The sequence below is a fragment of the Xiphophorus couchianus genome, chromosome 10, assembly GCF_001444195.1.
Source record: "Xiphophorus couchianus chromosome 10, X_couchianus-1.0, whole genome shotgun sequence".
Taxonomy (NCBI): domain Eukaryota; kingdom Metazoa; phylum Chordata; class Actinopteri; order Cyprinodontiformes; family Poeciliidae; genus Xiphophorus; species Xiphophorus couchianus.
This window is the reverse complement of record NC_040237.1, coordinates 11,659,720-11,679,946: the sequence shown is the minus strand read 5'-3', so window position 1 is coordinate 11,679,946 and position 20,227 is coordinate 11,659,720. Positions and strand designations below refer to the sequence as shown.

The window sequence follows — 20,227 nt, the reverse complement described above, 5'->3', positions numbered from 1 at the left end:
TTATTAAATGTAAAGTATGACACACATAATGGAAAGGCTGAATGTAAATGCTCCGAACAGGAGTAAAGTATTTAAAAGTGACAACAGCTTAAAAGCCTTTTGCAAAACTCCACAGCCTCGAATTTCAGTGAAATATAATCTTAGTTGCATCACATTTATACTTTGTGCTTAAAATAAACACAAGACTACTAAAACTAAATTCAAGATTTTTGCTGAAATGTCTTTTGCTTGAGCATGTCGTTCTCACTTACCCAAACACAATTAAGAATTTTAATAACAGTTTGCATAGTGATCTTAGTCTTTGAAAATTATGAATTATTTTTTAAAATAAGACTTTAAAATATTTAGCTGTTATAATACAGAACAATTCTTGATCTGGTTTTTAATTTCATTTGTAATATAAAATGATGACTAAAGCCCACACAAGGTAAGTGTTTTGTACCTTGCAGCGCAGGCTTGAGCAAGGTGCTGATGAGCGTTCCACAGAAATCCGACAGATTCAGACTCATGTCCTCTGAATCCCTCAGGTCATCGATGTGAACTGAATGCCAGAATCCTTTGAAAGAATTGACAAAAAATAAGCTTTCAGTGTGTTATTAACAACACAGTAAGCACACTGCATCCACACCCTCCTTCCTTTTGGTCCTCACCTCCTTGGAAACCAATGTACCGAGACTGGCTTGGAATCCTTGAGACCTTCACAATGAAGATCACCCAACACATCTGAACGTCCATTGAAGCCATGTAATTCATGGTGCAGTACCTATTGGCATTAATACTCGTTAACACACCTGGCAAGTCAAACATCCACTCTACTTAGTAAAGAGGAGGCCTGTACTTTGCTGATGCGATGAGCTCGTCGCTGCACTGGGACTCCTCCAGGTCCATCTGGATGATCAGAAGGTGAAGCGAGCTGCCAGCGTTTTGGAGGAACGTCCTGACACATACAAACACAGAAAAACTATTTATGCTATTTTACATAAAAAGAAACAAACTGAGGTTAAGTCTTGAATTCACCCAGTTATTTTGAGAGTATGTAAGATCTATTAAGCTTTTTAGAATGAGACATAAACAATACATCTAACACTCAAGACATACATTTATAAATAGTTTAGCCTGGGTTTATAAAACATAACAGGCAGGTATCAGACAATCATTTTATTTTTGGTTATGGTATCTTCAGATTTTTGCTAATAGTTTGATCACATGCATAAAAATATGCAAAGATGGATGAGTCAATGAGGAAAAGGAGGCAGCAGTCTGTTTTACCGTATTTTATTGCAGAAAGAGACTTCAGTGTCAAACTGGTGGAGTGACAACAACAGAATCCTGTCTGTATTCAGTCCTAGCGCAGGGGCTACACCCCTTACATCTAATTTTGTCAGCAAGCTGGAAAATGTTGTGATCTATAAAAAAGAACATAGAGCGAAGTGCAGTCAAGAGTTTTTGTGACATCTAAAGGGAAGAGTGAAGTTGGAGAAGAGATTTCAGCCTTACCTCCAGGAACTTGCTGGAGTCCTGGTGTGTGTTCAAACAAGCTCCCAGAAAATCTCGGAGTGAGTGGTGATGTTGCTGCTGGAAGTACAATCTCTGAAGTTTCTCTTTGTCCTGATTAGATAAATCTGAGTATTTGAGCCTCACAACAGCATCAGGGGTGGCACAGTTTAACAACAAACTTTTCGCCAAGCTGAAGACCTCTTCCTCATTTTCTCTGGGAGACTCGTCATTTTCTGTCTCCATCAGCTCTTCATTTTCCAACATGTTTCCATCATCAATAACTTCACTGGTTTCATCATTCTTATCCATTATCTCAGTTTCTTGCTCAATGTCCATGGCATCAACAAACTCATTGTGCTCCGTCTCAGCCACTTGGTCCTGGTCATCTGGCTCAAGTGTTTTTGGTTTGTCCTCTTCCTCCTGTTCTACTCCCGTGTCAGAAGCAGTTTGTTGTCTCTTTTCTAGTGCTTGCAACAAAGCACTGGCACATGCATCACCATGGAAGCCAATGAAAATGTCAGAGGGCTTGAAATCATCATTGGCCTCTCCAGAGAATGCCTTTACCCACTCTCTCAGTTTGTTGAGAACGCGGTGCTGCCATGCCTCCAGATCGGTGCTCCGATCCACTCTGTGTTTTTCCAGCCTGTTGATGAGGGGAACTGGGAAGTGCTCGTATACCTTCTTCTGGTCTTCTACCACGACCAACCGGAAGTTTGTATGAACACGGCATTTGACTCTGTGGGAGCCAAGACCCAGATCAACATACTGCTGCTTACTGAGGTAAACGTAGTACTGGTTCAAGGCATCGTAAAGGCTTTCATAGAGATTCTGCATGTTAAGGAGGACAACAGTTCTTCCAGTCTCCATGCAGGTTTTTACTCGGTTGACATTCCGGCATATCTGGGCGTATTCCTGGTCTTTTGGGAATCCTGAGCCAAAGATGATTTCGGGTGGTGGATAGTCTCCTTTTGCAAAGACCTGTTGCTGAAGGATATGCAGAGCTGCATTGTTTGTGGTCAGTAACAAGAGATAGCGGCTCTCCTCTTTGGTCCCATGATCAAGATTCCTTAATATCATCTGCAAGGTTCTTGGTCTGGGAATTTCAGTCAGATCTTGCAAAACATCTTGGAAAAATATGACTGGGTCAAAGCTGTCCGGCTGTCCACTGAAGTTACGTAGGACGACCTCTACAAGTTGCTCACCATTTGGCTCTTGTTGTGTGGCCTTCACTGCAGCAAACACCATTTTGACCAGGCTGTAGTAATCCCTCAGGCCAAAGAACTGATTCTTCGAGGTCGCATTGCAGATATTTAAGAAGGCCTTGGCCAATGATGGGAAGAGATGTTTTATTTTCAGGAGAATTTGCTTGGAAGATGAACAAATGCCTTTGGCAGTCTCCACAAGTTCATCCTCACTAGGGTCCCACCTGGACACGAATATTCCTCGGTTCATCTTTGCTGGGTCAAGAGCCCAATTGGAGATGCCAACAAACCCAACTTTCATGTGTGGATCTGGCTTGTCATTGTCAATGCATCCATCCTCCAGCAGAGGATGAAGTGTCTTTAGTGGCATCTGTGGAGAATCTTCTGCTAGTCCTATCTCATCTAACACCACTACTGAGACATACTCCTCCATATTTTTGTCCTTTTGGAAACGAGCACAGTTCCTGAATGTTCCTATGATGCCTTCTGGACTTGAGTGAGGGCTGCATTGGAAAGAGACCATGTGGACTTGTTTCAGTTTCTTAAATAGCTCACAGTGGGAGTTCTGGCCCTGCATAGCATCAGCGACAACAGTTTTAGCAAGAGACTTGGAGCTGCCTGGTTTACCGACCAAAAACAGTGGGATCCTCAGTTCTATGCAGACCACCATGAGAAACACGTTCTCTTTGAGTGCAATGTTTTTGGCAATGGTCTCCCTTGTCTGAACATTTTTGAGGAAGAGGTCTTGACAGGATGAAATCTCTGCTTGCAATGCTGGAACACAGTTCACAGGTCTTGGAAAGTACCTGCAAATTTCTTCCAGGTAGTCCTCTTTGGCTACAAGAGATGGGTAGTAGCATACTCCAACAGCTAAGATCAAGCACTTCAGGGTTCTTTGATCATCACTGAGATTAGCTATGTCAGTGAAAATGTCTTGACTGTGTTGGTAAAACCAAACTAACACTTTCATGGACCTCTCTACATCTCTCAGACTTACAAAACTACATTCATTTTTCCGACTTCTCATATATTTCTGGGAGGCAGCCAGTACATTTGAAATGATGTTGTTGCATGATGCTGGCAGACGGTGATCGGAAACTTTCTTCTGGACAATCTGTTCGATGTAGGAAAGCTCAGTTAAATCACTCAACTGGCCAAAGTCCCACACCAAAGACACCATACTTGGAGGCAGAGGGTGAACTCTGTACACCAGCTGCCTCAAAGGGACTTTGCCGAGTCGGTCTTCAGTTTCATTTGCCTTCACTCGGTACCCCAGTCCTGCACGTTCCAAACGTTCCACCATTTCAAGTGAGTGTTTCCTGTACGGATTGCAGGCAGCTATTATTTTTAGGCCACTTTCTGGCCTTAGACGTTCTCCTTTCATTGTTTGGTCACACAGAATTTCCTTGATGGCAAAAATGGCCTCTGTGGTGTTGGCTTCATCAAAGAACAAAATGGTGTCAAGGTTGTGCAGCTGCTGATTTTTGTGGGCAAGAACCTCAGCCTCCCGCACCTTTCTATAGATCATTTCTGCTGTGGTTCCACCATGTACTTTAACAAGAACCATGTTCTCTACTGGTCTTTCCTCTCTTTGCAAAGTACAGAGGAAACGGACCAGTCTGGTTTTTCCACAGCCAGTCTCACCCATGATCACAACTGGAATCCCACATCGGAACCTCATGTGTATGGCCAACATCTTCATCACATTGTCTGCAGTGAGCTCATAGGTTGGGTCTGGATCAAAGTTTCTGTCCATGATTCCTCTGGTTGCACCAACAACACAAGAAATCCTTTTGATTTTGTCTGACCGGGGCAGCTGGTCAAAGTCCTCAGTAAGTGAAATCCTTTGCCGTTGCAAGCCATTGAAAAGTTCCAGTGACATTACGCTCTCTATGAGAACCTTATTGCTGTGAGGATCAACTGCCCTGAGTGTGTTTCGCCTTTCACACATCTGCACATTAAAGCCAAGGAAAGACATTGAAGAATGGTCAGCGTTGAAGAAAATGTATGGATGTGATTCATTCTCCCATCGTTTTCGAATTGACAGGCGAGTAAGAAGGTCGTCTTCTAGATTGCTTTCGATGTGAAGAGTGGGACTTTCATCAGATGTGTTTAGAGACGGTGAGGCAAAATCTCTTGCCATGTGAATCATAAACTTTACAATGAAGTCCTTAAAGCCTGGCAGATGGTCAGCAAGAAAGTCTGGATCACAGAAAACAGAGACTTCACAGTCTTTCAGCTGCACATTGAGGAACCAGGAGAAGTTCTTCAGTTCACCCCAAGATGGATTTTCCATGCCACAGTGAAGCAGCAAGAGACGAAGGCAGTCTCTGGGATTCCCAACTTTGGATCCTTTCTGATAGTAAAATCGATCCAGACGCTGATTCTGGAAGTAGAGTCTTAAGTATTGATAGGGCCTTTGAATTCCCTCGCTGAAAAACTCCTGTTCGTCTACAAGGGGATCAAATCTGTTGTGCCCAATGAGCCTTGGACTGCCCAACAGCTGCATAACTTCTTTTGGAGCTTTGCAATGAATGGTGGGCAGAATTTCCAGAAGTCCGACCCTCACCTAAAGAATCAAATTGATGACATAAATAAATAATATGCAATGGTCTATGTTAAAAGGACAAAAACATTGAATAGATCTGAAACACATATTTTGCAAATGAAACTGCAAATTTGATTCTGTAATTATTAGAGATACGCTGATCCGATATTAATATTTGTATTGGTTCCGAAATTGAAAAATAATTCTAGATCGGATTCTAGATTGAATATTGGCGACAATGTGCTCAATCTAATCCAAGATGTATTCCTAGTAATTATATAACAGCATTTAAGTTTATAGTCTATGACAGAAATGTTCTGCAGGAACAGGCTTCAGATTGCATCTATTGCAAGATACTAAATACAATTTCTACCTCTGTTGCCTGGTTTTGATGGTATGTGATTGCTTTCAGAACTTCCACTGTGATCAGATGAGCCTTATTCTTTCTCCACAACATGCCATGGCTGTCGCTCAAACAGCCCAGAACCAACAGACGGAACAGAAGCTCCTCCAAACCTGAGCGAACCTGAAAAAAGTTGGATTCTTGTGGACTTTCAGCCAACAACAAAACGAGCTGTCTGACTGTGTAAAATATGGCTACTCACGCCAGCTGAGTCGATATGAAGGAGAACAGGGTCCTGCTCTCTGAGCTGGGACAGTCTCTCTGTCAGAGTAATAACCAACGAGTCAACGTCCACGCTCGCCTCAATCAGACGGATCCTCACATGTTTTGCTCTTGGAGATTTCTGCTGGAACTTCTCAAACAAACGCTTCACGTAAAGGGACTTTCCTGTCATGTGGAAAAAACTGATGTCAATATATTTTTTATTAACCCTTTTAACTGAAGCTTTTTCACTCCTGGAAGCAGAAAGAAAACATTGCTCACCAACTGCAGGGCGTACAGATGACACCATCCAGACAGAGAGCTGATCTGGAGAAACCAGTGCGACTGGGACTTGGGACAAGGTGCTTAAAGTGAAGTGATGATGAAGGTATTTTCTAGCACTCTGCTCTGTTAGATTCACGCCAGTTTGCACTTTGTAGTTGCTGAAGTAAGAAGGGACACATCTGTGCTGGTGCACAACAGGACTGACTATCACCAAACGATAATGCGGGCTGGCACTTCTCTCTAGACCTTCGTAGAGCTCCACCAAGGCTTCGCTGGCTTCATATCCTAGCACACCAGGATTAACCAGAGAATAGATCTTCTGACAATTTTCTCTAGAGACTTGACAGAGAGCTCTGCGCAGAAAGATCTCCACCTCTTCTCTGGCGGTTTGCTCCCTGCAGACCAGGACCTCGTCAGAAGATGGCAGAGGTTGCTCTGGACTCTCCATGTAAAAAGACAGAGTGGTGGTGAAAACTTCAGCGCTCGGACAGAGGACAAGGTTTGGCTTCCCCGTCTGGAGTCCCGGTGGGAGATTCCTGATCATGTGGAGTGGATTTGTTTCAGACAAGCACTCCAGGAGCTGAGCAAGGGTCAGGATGTCCAGGGACTCCTCAAGATACTGGGACATGTTTCCATTGAACCGCCTCCAGAGATTATCAAGCTTGCCCTCATTTACATCATCATCTTCTTCTTCATCTGTTGAAAACTGCATTAAATCATGATCCTCTTCCAGGTCTTCTTCTGCATGCTTGGATGCAGCTGCTGTGACGTCCATGATAGCTTCACAAAACTCCTCTTCATCGTCAGAGGATTCATCATCCTGTGAGCTCATGCTCACTGCGTTTGTGTAAGCAACCCTAACATCATTCACCGTGCACTGAGGCTTTATGGGAAAAAGCAGGTGCCACAGCTGCTGAGGAACCGACGTCTGACGTTGACACACCTTGTGTATCCAGTGGCACAGGTACACCAGCTGCTCTGAGGTGAAGTGGTTCAACAAACTGAACCTGGAACGCGTCTCACCGATGAAGGCGCACCATTCTTTGTGGCATAAATCCATCGACTGAGCCAGTTTCCGCAGCTGCTCTGTCACCTCTCCGCTGTACAGCGTCTGCTCGCCGCTGAGGGACAGGAAGGTGATGCTGATGCACGGCTGCTGCTGTGGGCAGCAGTGGACTTCAGCAGACCAGTCCCTGAAGAGCATGTTGCCAGATGTTTGCATTTGAAGCAGGATCGATCCAACTCTCTGAACTCCCTGGAAAACCTGAAAAACACAACATTTTGTGTAGAAACGTCATAAACATTGGACAGACGTGTGGAAATACACCATTTACATTTTCAAAAAGTAAGTAAAAGTAATATGGAAATAATTAAAGCTTCATTTTTCTTATTTGTAATCTTGGAGGTGTCATATCATACACATATTTCATACTATAAGCAAACATGTTTTCTTTACATTTCAATTTGTGGAACACAATAAATACAATTTTGTTGTCTAAAAAAAATACAAAATTGCTTTTTGGAGGAAAATATTTGTTTAGAGTAATCAAGTGATGAATACATGCATCACATTGATATGACTGAGTTGAACATGTTATGTTGGTCTGAACTAATTAAATCAAAATGTAATAATTAATTTAAAACAAGCAGAAAATAGATCAGTTTGTGTTTTATTGATTTTATTCACTAGTGAAGATCTAATTGTAACGCTGAAAGTCTCTTACCTCTGTGAATCTGTTGACCTGTTCTCTGCCGTGTTCCCCTTTAGACGACATCAGCATTAGTTTGTTCTGAAGCTCTAGCAGATCTTCAAGCTTGTAGCTTTTCACCTCCTTTCCTGCTTTTACTGTCACCAGAACCATATTTTGTAGACATCTCTGAAAATGGATCAAATCAGTCAGAAAATGTCTCAAATCCAGCTTGAAAGGGTTTTAACTAGGACTGGCCCTTTACCTTCTCTGCTTTTTCACTAGACCAGCTGATGTGATAAACTCCATGTGTGTTGATGGAGGAAGCGAGTGAGAGCGAAGACTGCTCCACAGAGCCGTGCGTCTCCTTCAGAGCCTTCAGCCAGCTTAGCAATCGAGTCGACTCTCTCTGAAAGACAAATCCAGTACCGTCAACATTACAGCTAACCCCGAACATGAACTTAACCAGCCTGTTTCCAGTGCTGTGCAAAAGTTTCAAACCAACCCCATTTATGTCCATTTTAAACCTGTCATCAGAGACTTTTATGGATATGCTTTTAAAGAAGATTAAATGAAGATTTTTTTTGTTTTGTTTACTTTTTTTAATCTCTGCGAAGTTGGCTGCTATGTCAAGATGCTATGCTAGTTGTTTTCTTTAGCTCACTTTTCCAATCAAATACTTTCAGAACAATAACTTTAATTAAAGGTGACCGAGTATGCTTCTTTTAACAGGTTAGGATAGGCCTATACAAAACATGTTCATTACATTTTTGTACAAAATCCTTCTCGGATAATGAGATTTCAGTTTGCTCAGCTTGACCTCCTTTCAGAATGAGCTGTTTTAGGGCCTTTGGTTACTTTAAGTCCAAATAAGCTGCCATATTCCCCAACTCAACGCTAACACTCGCATGTGAAAATGACTACAAACAGATGTGCAAGAACACAACTGTACATCTTTGAAAAGCATACGTAGCGCGTCCTGCACAGCCAACAAGAATGCAGCAAGTGGTTTCTGGAAGCTTAGTTGACAACAAAACACTTGTTTTTTTCCAGCAGCCTTTGTACAAATCAGTTTGCCAAATGTCCTGGAACTCAGCTTTGGTTGCTAGGTGATGGACAGGGCTTTGGAGGGATTGCTAGGTAACCCCTCCAAAGCCCGTCAAATGTGACTTAACAACTTGGAAGTTTTTGAAACAGCTCATTTTCCAGATACCAAACAACCTAAAGTTACTACCACAAAACCGGCGGGTGTTTGTGAAGCAATGAGAATTTTGCATAATGGACCTCTTTAAAAAAACAACAGACTTTACAAATTGCTAAAGAAAATTAAGATCTGTGAAGTGAAAATCTAACAAGATTTGGATCAAGAAGTGACTCGGTCGAAAAAAGTATCTCAGTACCAGCTTGTCAGGGAGCTTCTCGTCTCTGCTCTGGGCGTCCCACACCTGCTGAGCACACGCCATGAACTCCTGGAAGCCGGTCTGAGGGGAGAGGGAGTAGAGCAGGGGGCCGTATCCCATCACCGCATCATGAAAGCAGGCCACCTGGTCAATCTCCGTGTCGTTTTCTCCAGCAGATATCGAAGCTAGCTCAACATAAACTTTGACATCGCTCATCGCTGGAAAATGGACACAACAGAGAGAAGTACCACTTATAGTTGCTTCTTGCAGGATTAGTCTGAAAAATGTCCGAAATTGTGTTTGTTATGGTGTCAACCTACTTCTGAGGTTCTCTCTGACCCAGCTGATCAGATGTTGGCTGTTAAGAAACTCTACCAAACATGCAGTGTGTTCCCTGGTGACGGCAGAGAGCTGCTGCCTGGCATGAGACATGTCGTCAGTGAGAGACTTCAGGACCCGCTCCTTAAAGCTGTCTTCATCCTGAAGAGGAGGCAAGGATATAAATGAGTCACTTAACTGCAAACCTCCATTTGTTGAGTAAAAAAACTATACAAAATTACGATGGCTGACTTCATTTTGGTGTAACAGACAGTTGTAAAACATTAAAAGCAAACTAAACCATACACACCAAATAAGGCCTTGCATGTAAATTTTCACTACATAAACATTAAAACCATCAATCTTTAAAAATGGCACAGTAGAGTATTAAAAGTGAAAATGCCGATATATGTTTCTAGGATAAATGACGACAAAAACAGGTTAGCCTTAAATAACCATAAAAAACATTCATTAATATGCAGGATTTCAAAACGAGGCTCCAAATGTAAAAGATAATAAACTATTTTGCAAGGTTTGTATACATTCTTATTCAAGAAATTTCCAGACTGAATTTAGACAATAATTACAAATTTATAGCAGATTGTTTTTTAGACAGCAAAAGTGAAGCAGGGATTAAAAAAAAATCTATAGTTGATGTTCAGACCTGGGAAGTGGTTGGATTTAGTCTCCAACATTTCCTAAAGGTTTGGGAGTCTTGTTTTTGTTTAATGAAACCATAAAACTTTGACAGTTTGTTCTATAGGTTAAACTTTATATTTAATGAACCTCTTATTGAAAGAACTGGGATCTCTGATTGCAAAACAAAACAAAAAAAATCAACACAGCAAATTTATAGTTAAATTTCATGTGGAGCATTTGGTTTGTTACCAGTTGCCTGAGGGAGCTAATTTCGCTGAAGTTTCCGGAAAGCCCCATCCTCTGGGCGATTCTCAGGACTGCGCTGGCTGCAGCCGCTGCATCGTGCAGCTGCCTGTACTCCTGGATCTGACGCAGCCTCGTCTGGACCCAGTTCTTCTCAGCTGTGACTCCTCCTGCTGTAGAAATGACCTCTGACATGAGATCCAGCTCCTTCTCCAGCAGCTTTCCATCCCCCTGATCACCAGAGTCCTCTAGCATCTGGTCGAGCTTCCTAAACCTGATGTTTGCCACAGCGATGCTGACTCCAAGGTGTAAGAACTCCTCCAGCAGAGGCGTCCAGATGCTCTCAGAGATCTGAGTTAGAGTCAGCTGAACAGGAGGCGAGGCGGGGAATCTCGATGCCGCTACGGATGCTGCTCGTTTGACCCACGAGGAAAGAATCAGGTTGCTGTGATGCAGTTTGTGCATCTCTGAGGACATTTTCAAGACATTCATACTGATTTTATACCACAGGACTGGAGGAGGACCAATATTCTGCAGCTTTCTTTTTGCATCAATGACCTGAACAAGCACCAGTTTGTTCAGACTCACAGCATGGAGGTCTGTGCTGTGCTGTGCTTCGAGAGTCGACACCTCAGGAACTGATGAATTATAAGAAACACAATGTTAAAAGTTGAATTAAAGATGACAATAACATACGAATGATGAGACATGATTTACTGACCTGTGATGCTTTCCGTAGCCTTTGCCAACATCTTTATCAGTGTATCTATCTCCTGTCTCCGCTGCATGAAAGCATTCAGGTCCTTCTCTCTCTGAGTCAAAATGTCAGCATCTGCTGAAGACGTCTCAGAGTTGGTGTTCTTCTTGTCTGTGGAAGAGATTTTTCCCGAATTAATATTCTGTTTGGACGAAAGTTTAATTTGCCATTTACTGACAGACGCTTACATTGCTGGTAAAGTCGCTTGAACTGCTCTCGGTATTTCAGACACGTCTGCAAGTCTCCCAGAGACACACTTCCTTCAAGCAAGGACGCCACCAGAAGATGGACAGCTTCCACACAGCTGTGGACAACCTGTCCTGCCGTGTCGTCCACCTGGATTAATTTCCAAGTACCTTAGAAACAAAACGACGAGGTTACTGTAAAAAACATGACGACGCAGAGCGTAAAACATTGACAAAAAATAAAAGAAAATGTTGTGCGATTCAAGTAAATGTCCCACAGTTGGAGAGCAGGAAGTTCACAGCTGACTGAGGATCCAGCAGCTGGACCACCATGTTGTCTCTGAACCGGGCTGCAGACTCGACCACAACAGCAGACTTGACTCTAGGAGGAAGATCTTTCACCTTTGAGGTCAGACTTCTCATCAAGTCTCCTTCTTTTCCTCTCTGTGAACAGAATGAATATGACTTAACCACTGTTAAAGTGTCTAACTTTTATAATAAATGTGTTTTTTTTTCATATTTGTTAAAACTGTCACTTTGTTGTGAGCTTCTCTTCCTCCCTCTGCTCCCTGTATGCAGAAATACACCTCTTGATCAAAAGCAACCAATCAGAGCCAGCAGGAGCGTCTTAGTGTTGTCAATCACGTTTGTGTACACATCGCTCACACTCTCCCTGTTGCTCTCTGCTCCACTACAGCTGGTTCACCACAAAGGAGCCTGCAATGAATGCTAAGGCTAGTTAGCATGGTCAACGATGAAGGTATATTAGCAGTTTTTCTGGAAGTTGTTTCTCCACCATTAGCACACTTAGCAGCATGTACACGAGGTTGATTGACTGTGCTAAGACCCTCCTCGTGCCTCTGATTGGTTGTTTCTAACAAGGAGTGGCGCGTTTCTGCACATCACATAGCAGCTCAAGTTTATCTTTTCACAGATTAACTGTCTCATATACTCTTACGACATAGCGGAAGTTTTAACAAATATGAAAAAAACTGATTTTTAAAATAAAAGTTACGCACTGTGGTTTTAAATAGTGTTACATAAACAAACAGTTACTTTGTGCAGGGTAAATGTAAATGTCTAAAAGACCCAGCAAACTGGGCCTGTGGTCTGTTTCACTTTCTGCCTTCAGGTGGAAGATAACGGATAATAAAACAGGAACAAACATCTCTGTTTGTTCCTGTTTTAAATACAGGTTTAAATACAGTTTTTACCCAAAGAAAGTTACTGAACAGAATAACTATTGCAAATGGCTGTTCTCTAATTTAGTGGGAATTGTGCAGTAAGCAAAAGCTGTTGGGATGTCTGAATGCCCCTTATGTCCTAATTATACTTTTTAATTATTTGCCTGTATTATGTAACTTTTAAAAGAAAACATTTTGCTGTACTTTATTCAATATTTCTGTCATTTTCCAAGGAAAAACAAATATTTGCAGCTCCACAAACTGAATAAATCACGATTGATCTCTATCCAGTTCCATACCTGACAGATAGTCTTGATGGCCGAGTGAAACATCTCGTGGAAACAGTTCTGGACAACATGGTGGCTTTTGCCCAAAGCAGCCGCATGTGAATCCAGGCACCAGATCAGCACTTTATCCTCATCGCTGACCTGCACAGAGAGACAACTCAGGTGAGCAAACTGTTCTCATTTTAGATAGTAAAGAGCATTTCCCCACTGTGGACATGCTTACCTCATTTATCCTCTTCTTCAGATCTTTCTGAAGCCGTGTCGCCCAGTTAGAGGAAACGTCTTCAGAAAAATATTCGACCTTCAGCAGCGCGTCCCACAGCTGCTCAATTAGCACAGAAATGATGATTCAGATAAATAAACAGGTTCAGCAATGTGAAAATGAGTTTACTCTAAACATTAAATTGTATGGAAGCAGTTAAATATGCCCTCGTATTTTTACCCATTAATTTTATTTTGTCTGTCATAGAAATAAACTATTTCTAAACTTTTTACTTTATTTACTTTTTACAGTTATTTAATGTGTAATTGGTGAGGTTATAATTATCTTACAAATAAAGTATTGGACTAACTGCTTGCTAATTTACAGACCCAGTTCCTGGCTGTGGTTTTCCATTACAAAAGAAGAAAATTAATTACATTTATTTATGTGGAATGGATGTTGGATAATGGAAAATACTGAAACTGTTTTGATTTAGTAAAGATTATATTTTCAAGTGTACAAAAGGAAAAAAATGAGCTAAAATCAGTTCTTTAAAGTTGTCAGCGCGATATCCTGTAATAACGTTTAGTTGAGGTTATAAACATCTGTCCCATTATCTGCCTGAGTTTTCTACATTTATTGATTTTCAGATGTGTTTTTGAAAATAGCCTGAAGTTCCATTATTAATTTATCCAGAAAGTATGTGTAAGAAAAAAAGTATCTCGTTTTGTTCATTTTAGGTGCTTTACAAAATCTGATTGTAAAGAAATCAGTCAAATATCCGATCAGTGCCAGTTTACAGTCTTTAATATTCAAATTTCTAAATATTTAATTGTAACAAAATAATATATCACTATTGTAATTTTGATCAGCTATATACCTCAATTTCCTTTGGATAGATGAGTGTTTTTGTAGATACAAGTGGTTTCTGCAGCAGTTCATCTCTCCACTCACTGATCCGCTGCTGCACAGCAAGCAACTTCTCCACAACTCTCTGCTTAGACGCCTCTTCACCTTCTTCAGACTAAACCAGAGGGAATTAATCACAGTTAGAAGATTGGCACTTAGGAGGAAATACAAGTAAAATATGGATACCTCTCCTCCCAGCTTCATCTCGAGTATCTCAGCCAGTTTCAGCACCAGCTGGAGGGACTGGACCACCGTTTGGTACCATGGAACAATCCGGGCGATCTCACATGTGCACTTCAACACACCGATGCTGCTCTCAAATGCTGACTGCAGGCTCCCAGATTTAGCCAGTCTAATAACAGAAACAAAAATAAATTTACACACAATCCAGGGTTATAAAACCTGAGGGTCTGATGAATATTTCTGTACCTGTCCTTCTGTTTATCTGCCTCCATGAGGATATGGCTCAAAGATTTATCAGCCAGCTGCATGCAGACAAGATTATCAAGCAAAGATTAGAAATATACAATTTCACCATCAAGGCTCAAATTTTATATTTTCTTCCTACCTTCACATTTACTTCACATTGTTTGAGATCCATTTTCTCTCTACGTGTTCGCAGCCGGTACAACAGACTCTGGATCAGGTGTTCTGCTCCAACTCCAGTCAGGCGGGAAAATTCAGGAAGATCATCAAACGGGATCAGAGCCAACCAGCTCGTCAAGAGCAGAGGCATCTCTGCTGCAACTGCTGGTAAGTTTTTCTGGATCAATGAGAGCATTTTCCTGCAACAGAGCAGAATATGTCAAAAGAGATCAAGAAAAGAAATATAGTTAACGTGGATCTGACAAAAGGACTCACCTCCTTTTGTCAGAGTAGGACGTCACGTTTTCTCTGAATCTGATAAAGCCGATGTCTTTAAGTCCTGACCAGTCGTCCTCTTCAACATTTGGACCCACTTTAGTGGCATCAGCTCCCGGCTGTCTGAGCCTGAAGAGCAGAGGAGGGAGAAGAACGAGCTCCGCCAGAGCCTGCTGGGCACAGAGGTTCATCAAACCCGTCACCGTGCTGAAGGACGAAATAATTGGATAAACAATATTAGTTCACTAATTAATAAATCAAAAATAGCAACATTTATCATCTTTCCAAAAGTGTAAAAAGAAAAATGTTACTGCTTTCCAAATGTTTAAATATTACACAAACAAAACTTACAACTGAGGATTTCCTAATGAAGCGCTCAGCTCCTCCAGGCTCTTTGTGTCCATCGCGGCCTCTGAGGTCACCAGCAGACACAACTCTGCCCAGCCTTTCACTCCCAGGTTGATGCTACGGCGTCTTGCAACCATGAAGACAGACAGACCCAGAAGCAGAGGACTGGAGCTCCTGCATTTTTCTGGCAATTTCTCCTTTGGCTCTCCTTTTAAAATCTGCACCAAAGTCTCTGAAATCAGCTCTGGTGCCTGCAGATACAAATGTTTGTTACTGATGGAATGTTAGAAGTACAAACTATAATATTTTATGCTTTTTTCTGCAGAGCTGACCTTGACTAATGGGGGTTTGGAATAGTCCTGGTATGAAATTCGACCTTGAGCTAAAATGAAACTCCATGTAAAATGCATCAACTGCTCACACAATGTCGTAGTGCTTTGTGTGTTTGATGGAGTCCATTTCTGGAAGATGCGGTTCAGAAGAGTTGATGCTGAAGTCTGCCACGCATCGGAAATTTCATCGCCTCTAGATTTCTTCAACCCAAACAACTGTAGGCCAGTTTTCAAAACATTACGTCCATCATCGCGGCAGATGAAGCCTTCATAAAGGTGCATTTCTAGGTAAACACACAGAGATCTGCCATTAGTTTATATGAATCCACTAACATCAACATGAATAATTTATTTTGGTTACATCAAGTTTCTGTGTTTACCTTTTATTGTTGTGTCCACTGGAATTTGAAGAGTTCGATAGGCTGCTCCAATAACTTCCTTGTTTCGTTGTTTAACACCGTACCAGTATGTCACCTGGAGACCTCTGGTCAGTGTGTTTTCCTCAACAGAGAGTTGTGCTTCTACAAGGTAGCCTTCCTGCTTCAAACCACTGAACGTAAAACATTTCAGGTTTCAGTTCAAGTTGTATTACACAATCCCATGACACTGGCATCAAACATAATTATTATGTTTCTGCAAGTACTTAGTTTGCCATAAAAATAACAATGTGTCATCAGATAAGTTCTCTTTCACTTGACAAAAGTTGGAGACAGCAAATTGTCAATATAAACAAATGTATCAGCAGTATGTATCTTTCTGGATTAAGAAGAAAGAGTAAATTTCTAGAACTCCACAATTTTTACGTGGTTGCTCTTAAGTATGCAAGGGGATGAGCAAATGATTTACAAAACAGGGAAGCTAAAGCCTGAACTTACAACCTAAGTCAAGTCAAGTTTATTTGTGCAGCAAAAGGCACCTCAAAGTGCTTTGCATCATAAAGACATCATACAGTCACCAGTTTAAGAAGCAAGCAATAAATATTACATTTTGTCAAATGCCATCAACAAAATCATCAAGTAAATACACTTTAAAGGTTGGTTGAGTAGTCAATAGTTTTATGTGGTTCGCAACAAGTAAACAAGCAGAAAAGATTGTTGCAGTGATTTTGATTGCAAAGCAGCTAAGTGATCCTTGAAATAGCAGTAAAATTGTTCAGGCAAACTAGGAGGTTTCTGTAATGCTAAGGGGAACTGCCCAAAAACCTAAAAGCTAAAAAGATGATAAGGTGTAGATTAACATCTAAAAATCTACAGTAAATACCTGTAATTATGGGGAAAACTGCAACTCTTAATCTTAATCTGTAAATGTTACTGTTCATTTCAGCTGCAGAATGTTAAAAATTATACATTTGTTGAACTATCACCATGTCATGACAGTGCAGTATGAGACAGATAATCTGTGTAAAAATTGAGCTCCTCTGCCTTCTCCCAGTGCTAACAAGACTGACACGAGATTGTCAATCGCCATCTTGTGTGGCACAGATCATCCTCACATCCTCTCCTATCCCGCTCTGTGCTACGCTGCAGCTAGCATGTTGTGAATGTCAGGCTAGTTAGAATGGGCACCAATGACAGAAGCTAAATAGTTTTCCTGCTACGATAAGTTATTTCTCTACTATAGCACATTTAGCAGCGAGTACATGAGGATGAATGACAACGCTAAAACCCACCGCCTGGATCTGATTGGTTGTTTTTGAGTGGTGTGTTTCTTCAGATGCCAATAGCAGCACAAGGAGGAGGTGAAGAAGCTGATCTTTTTACAGATTATCTGTCTCATAATATGTAAAAGACATATTCTTCATAAAAGTTACATACTGCAGCTTTAATACTAGATCAAAGTCTAACATGCGAATCAGGTCTGTGCATCATTGAGAATAATACTCACACAAAATGTGTTATTTTAAAGGGCAAATTCCCTCCTCCTTCAAAATACATTAGGAGTGTGTCGTGTTCTTGGTTGAATCTGAACCTCTTGTCCAGAACAGCGTAGATGTGCAGTGTGATCATGGGAACTCCAGGAGAAGGCCTGACTGGGCTCCTATCCCTGTGAAGAAAAAAATAGTTTATTTTTACTTTTTAGGCTCAGCATCAAAGATGAACAAAGCTGCTGAATTCAGCCACACCTTGTGCTTAGAGGTTGGTCAGCGGCTTTTTTTGAGGCCGTCAAACTGGACTGTTTCTCTCCTCCTCCCCCACCAGAGACCGCTGTGGCGTATGACTTTGGTTGGCCGTCTTTATCAGACTGAGATGTTGCTGCTTCAGCAGAAGAGCCTCCAGGTTGATCGTTCTCATTTTTAGCCATTGACTCTGCTGTGCTGCCTTTGACTGGATCGTCTTTTGGGCCCGGAGTAGTGCTGCTTTGCTGCAGCTCGGGTTCAGTCTCTGCAGGACCAGCAGTGGCTGGTTGAATGTCTTTACGCTGCGCGTCATCTTGTTTTGAATCAAGGAAGTCTGTCTGTGTTTCCTGGTCCTTCTGAAACACAACTGCAGTCTGTGTGAATTTATCTCTGCCTTTATGTGTTTTTGTTTGTGTCTGAGCTTCCACCATCTGTGCATCTTTCTGGGATTTTTCAGCATTTTCTTCTTTTTGCATGTTTTGTCCAGCCTGGAGAGACTGTTCTTTGACAAACAAGCCTTCCTCAGTTTGGGTACTTGTGGTCTCACCTGCCTTATTCTCATCTTTTTCTGTGCTTTTGCTTTTCACATCTGAGAAGCCCTTTTTTCTCCCCTGGGATTTTTCAGCATTTTCTTCTTTTGGCAGGCTTTCCCCAGCCTGGAGAGACTGTTCTGTCACAGCCAAGCCTTCCTCGGTTTGGCTACTTGTGTTCTCAACAACCTCATTCTCATCTTTTTCTGCAATTTCACATTTTAAATTTGAGACTGTCTTTTTTCTCCTCTGATGTCTTCTTTGTCTTTTTTTCTTTTCCTGAATATTCTTGGCGGGATTTACAGATTCGTGTTGCTGAAATATACATTTAAATGGCTTTAAATAGTTCTTATATGCAGAAAAATAACAGAATAAACACATATTACATCTGCAGTTCTACCTCAGTTCTCCTTCGGGGTCTTTTGGTTGCAACATCATCATTTTTTCTGGATTTCTCCTCTGATTCAGCAGTGCTGTGGAGGTTTGCTGCCCCGTCCGCCATCTGTGGGGACGACTTTCCACGGACAGCCTCCCTTACTCTGATATCTACACCATAGAAAAGTTAAATGTCTGCATCTACTCATTATGGGTATGAAAGTGATATTATTTTGGTCCTTTAATAATACATTGGAACCATCCTTTTCCAGACTCTTTTAAATATGACCTCAACATGCAGCTACCCACACTGACCAGAAAAACACCTTCTGGAGAAAATCTGGTCTGACGAGTTGGACAATGTTTGAATTGAGGAGACTTTTAAACCTAATCAAGCCTGATTCATGCTGGATTCATGCTTTTTGATGCCTAATAATAATATGCAGATTCTCAGCAACTTACTTTAAGACATTTAACCAATCTGTGATGACATATGCACAAATTTGAGCCTGCAATTATAACCCTACAGTGGACTAGATGAAATTCATGATAAATTTAAACCTAATTATTGTTTCTGATGTTGACTTCACCGCAGAATGAAAAGTAGGTTTATTACTTTACTAAAGGTCAGAAAAGTTAATAACAAATGTGTGCATGTAGGGTGAACTGTGATTCTGAATTAACTGTAAAAAAATGAGATCATTTGGTTTAAAGGTTATTGATTTAAGTCGTAATTCAAAGTCTTTGACAAACTCCATCACAGCTCTAAATGGAAAATATTTAAGATAATGATTAAGACTTATTTTCCACCCATAATTAATGATAACCTGCTTTACTTGAATAAAAAACAGAAAATGATACTCATAACTTTACAGCCACATAATGAGTATTGAACCGTTTATGCAGAAACTATAAAAACTCCAGACTTTAAAGTTTGTTATTTAAGCTATAGCTAAATGCTAGTGTTGACTTTTCGTGACAATGTTTTAAAGTTAAACACAAACTGACATAGGATGTTTACCATCAATGCTGTCTGTCGTTTTATTAGTAATACAACCAAATATGAGACTAAATAAAAACTATATCAGATTTAAAGTCATATTTTGCTTACCTGTCAGCCGCAGGTCGAGCATAAACAGAAATGCTCTGTGATCGTTTATTGCAGACTCTAAGGTCAAGGGAAGGGACGGTCCGCAAATGTGTCGTCTGTCCTAGAAACGGGTCATTTTCTCCACCCGTCACTTCATAAGTTTACTTAAGATAAACCAGTTTAATACAACAACACTTGTTTACAACAAATTATACTAGTGTATGGATAAATTGGGCGATAATGCCTAGCTTTACGTGATTTTCTGTTGTTGTTTGATACGGGATTTTCTGACAGTCCCTAGAACACTTGAACGTCTCTTCAGTTTCGTTTCTGCTTTGGTCTCGTCGAAGAAGAAACTTAGGATGTTTTGAAGTTTTCAATTTCGATTTTCGCAAGAAAAACTGATAAATTACCGGCTATCTTGCTTTTTACGGCATTGTCTATCAGTTTTATATTTTAAAACTTTTCTATTCAAGTCAAATACAAACACGATGTAGAAAATTCTTAAAGAAAGAATATCAGAAACTAACTTTATTTATTTATTAACAAAAACAGACGTCTGGGAATAGCCAGTTTACAAGTTCTTAAAAGCATGCTTTTTTCCCCCAAAATTAAACAAAATCCCAC

The 20,227-nt window shown here is 41.0% G+C and overlaps 1 protein-coding gene across 2 annotated transcripts in view; it reads right to left on the bottom strand.

Moving 5' to 3' along the window:
• The window catches only part of rnf213b (ring finger protein 213b), a 36,773-nt gene extending 18,072 nt beyond the window's left edge, over positions 1-18,701 (bottom strand). The window contains exons 1-29 of one of the 2 annotated variants that reach the window (XM_028029715.1): positions 18,536-18,701; positions 17,612-18,450; positions 17,374-17,532; positions 15,870-16,039; positions 15,490-15,773; positions 15,161-15,408; positions 14,810-15,016; positions 14,517-14,733; positions 14,378-14,433; positions 14,135-14,300; positions 13,920-14,063; positions 13,061-13,159; positions 12,850-12,978; positions 11,645-11,810; positions 11,370-11,537; positions 11,146-11,292; positions 10,431-11,062; positions 9,545-9,704; positions 9,225-9,442; positions 8,090-8,233; positions 7,861-8,013; positions 6,134-7,400; positions 5,853-6,037; positions 5,621-5,773; positions 1,498-5,268; positions 1,270-1,406; positions 839-937; positions 651-763; positions 443-556 (exon numbers count right to left, since the gene is read on the bottom strand). In XM_028029715.1, coding sequence (XP_027885516.1) covers positions 443-556; positions 651-763; positions 839-937; positions 1,270-1,406; positions 1,498-5,268; positions 5,621-5,773; positions 5,853-6,037; positions 6,134-7,400; positions 7,861-8,013; positions 8,090-8,233; positions 9,225-9,442; positions 9,545-9,704; positions 10,431-11,062; positions 11,146-11,292; positions 11,370-11,537; positions 11,645-11,810; positions 12,850-12,978; positions 13,061-13,159; positions 13,920-14,063; positions 14,135-14,300; positions 14,378-14,433; positions 14,517-14,733; positions 14,810-15,016; positions 15,161-15,408; positions 15,490-15,773; positions 15,870-16,039; positions 17,374-17,532; positions 17,612-18,450; positions 18,536-18,637 — 10,447 coding nt within the window. In that variant the 5' untranslated portion in view covers positions 18,638-18,701. The remainder of the gene's footprint in view (positions 1-442; positions 557-650; positions 764-838; positions 938-1,269; positions 1,407-1,497; positions 5,269-5,620; positions 5,774-5,852; positions 6,038-6,133; positions 7,401-7,860; positions 8,014-8,089; positions 8,234-9,224; positions 9,443-9,544; positions 9,705-10,430; positions 11,063-11,145; positions 11,293-11,369; positions 11,538-11,644; positions 11,811-12,849; positions 12,979-13,060; positions 13,160-13,919; positions 14,064-14,134; positions 14,301-14,377; positions 14,434-14,516; positions 14,734-14,809; positions 15,017-15,160; positions 15,409-15,489; positions 15,774-15,869; positions 16,040-17,373; positions 17,533-17,611; positions 18,451-18,535) is intronic. The other variant, XM_028029714.1, reaches the window with a different exon arrangement.
• Between the last annotated feature and the right edge of the window lie 1,526 nt (positions 18,702-20,227).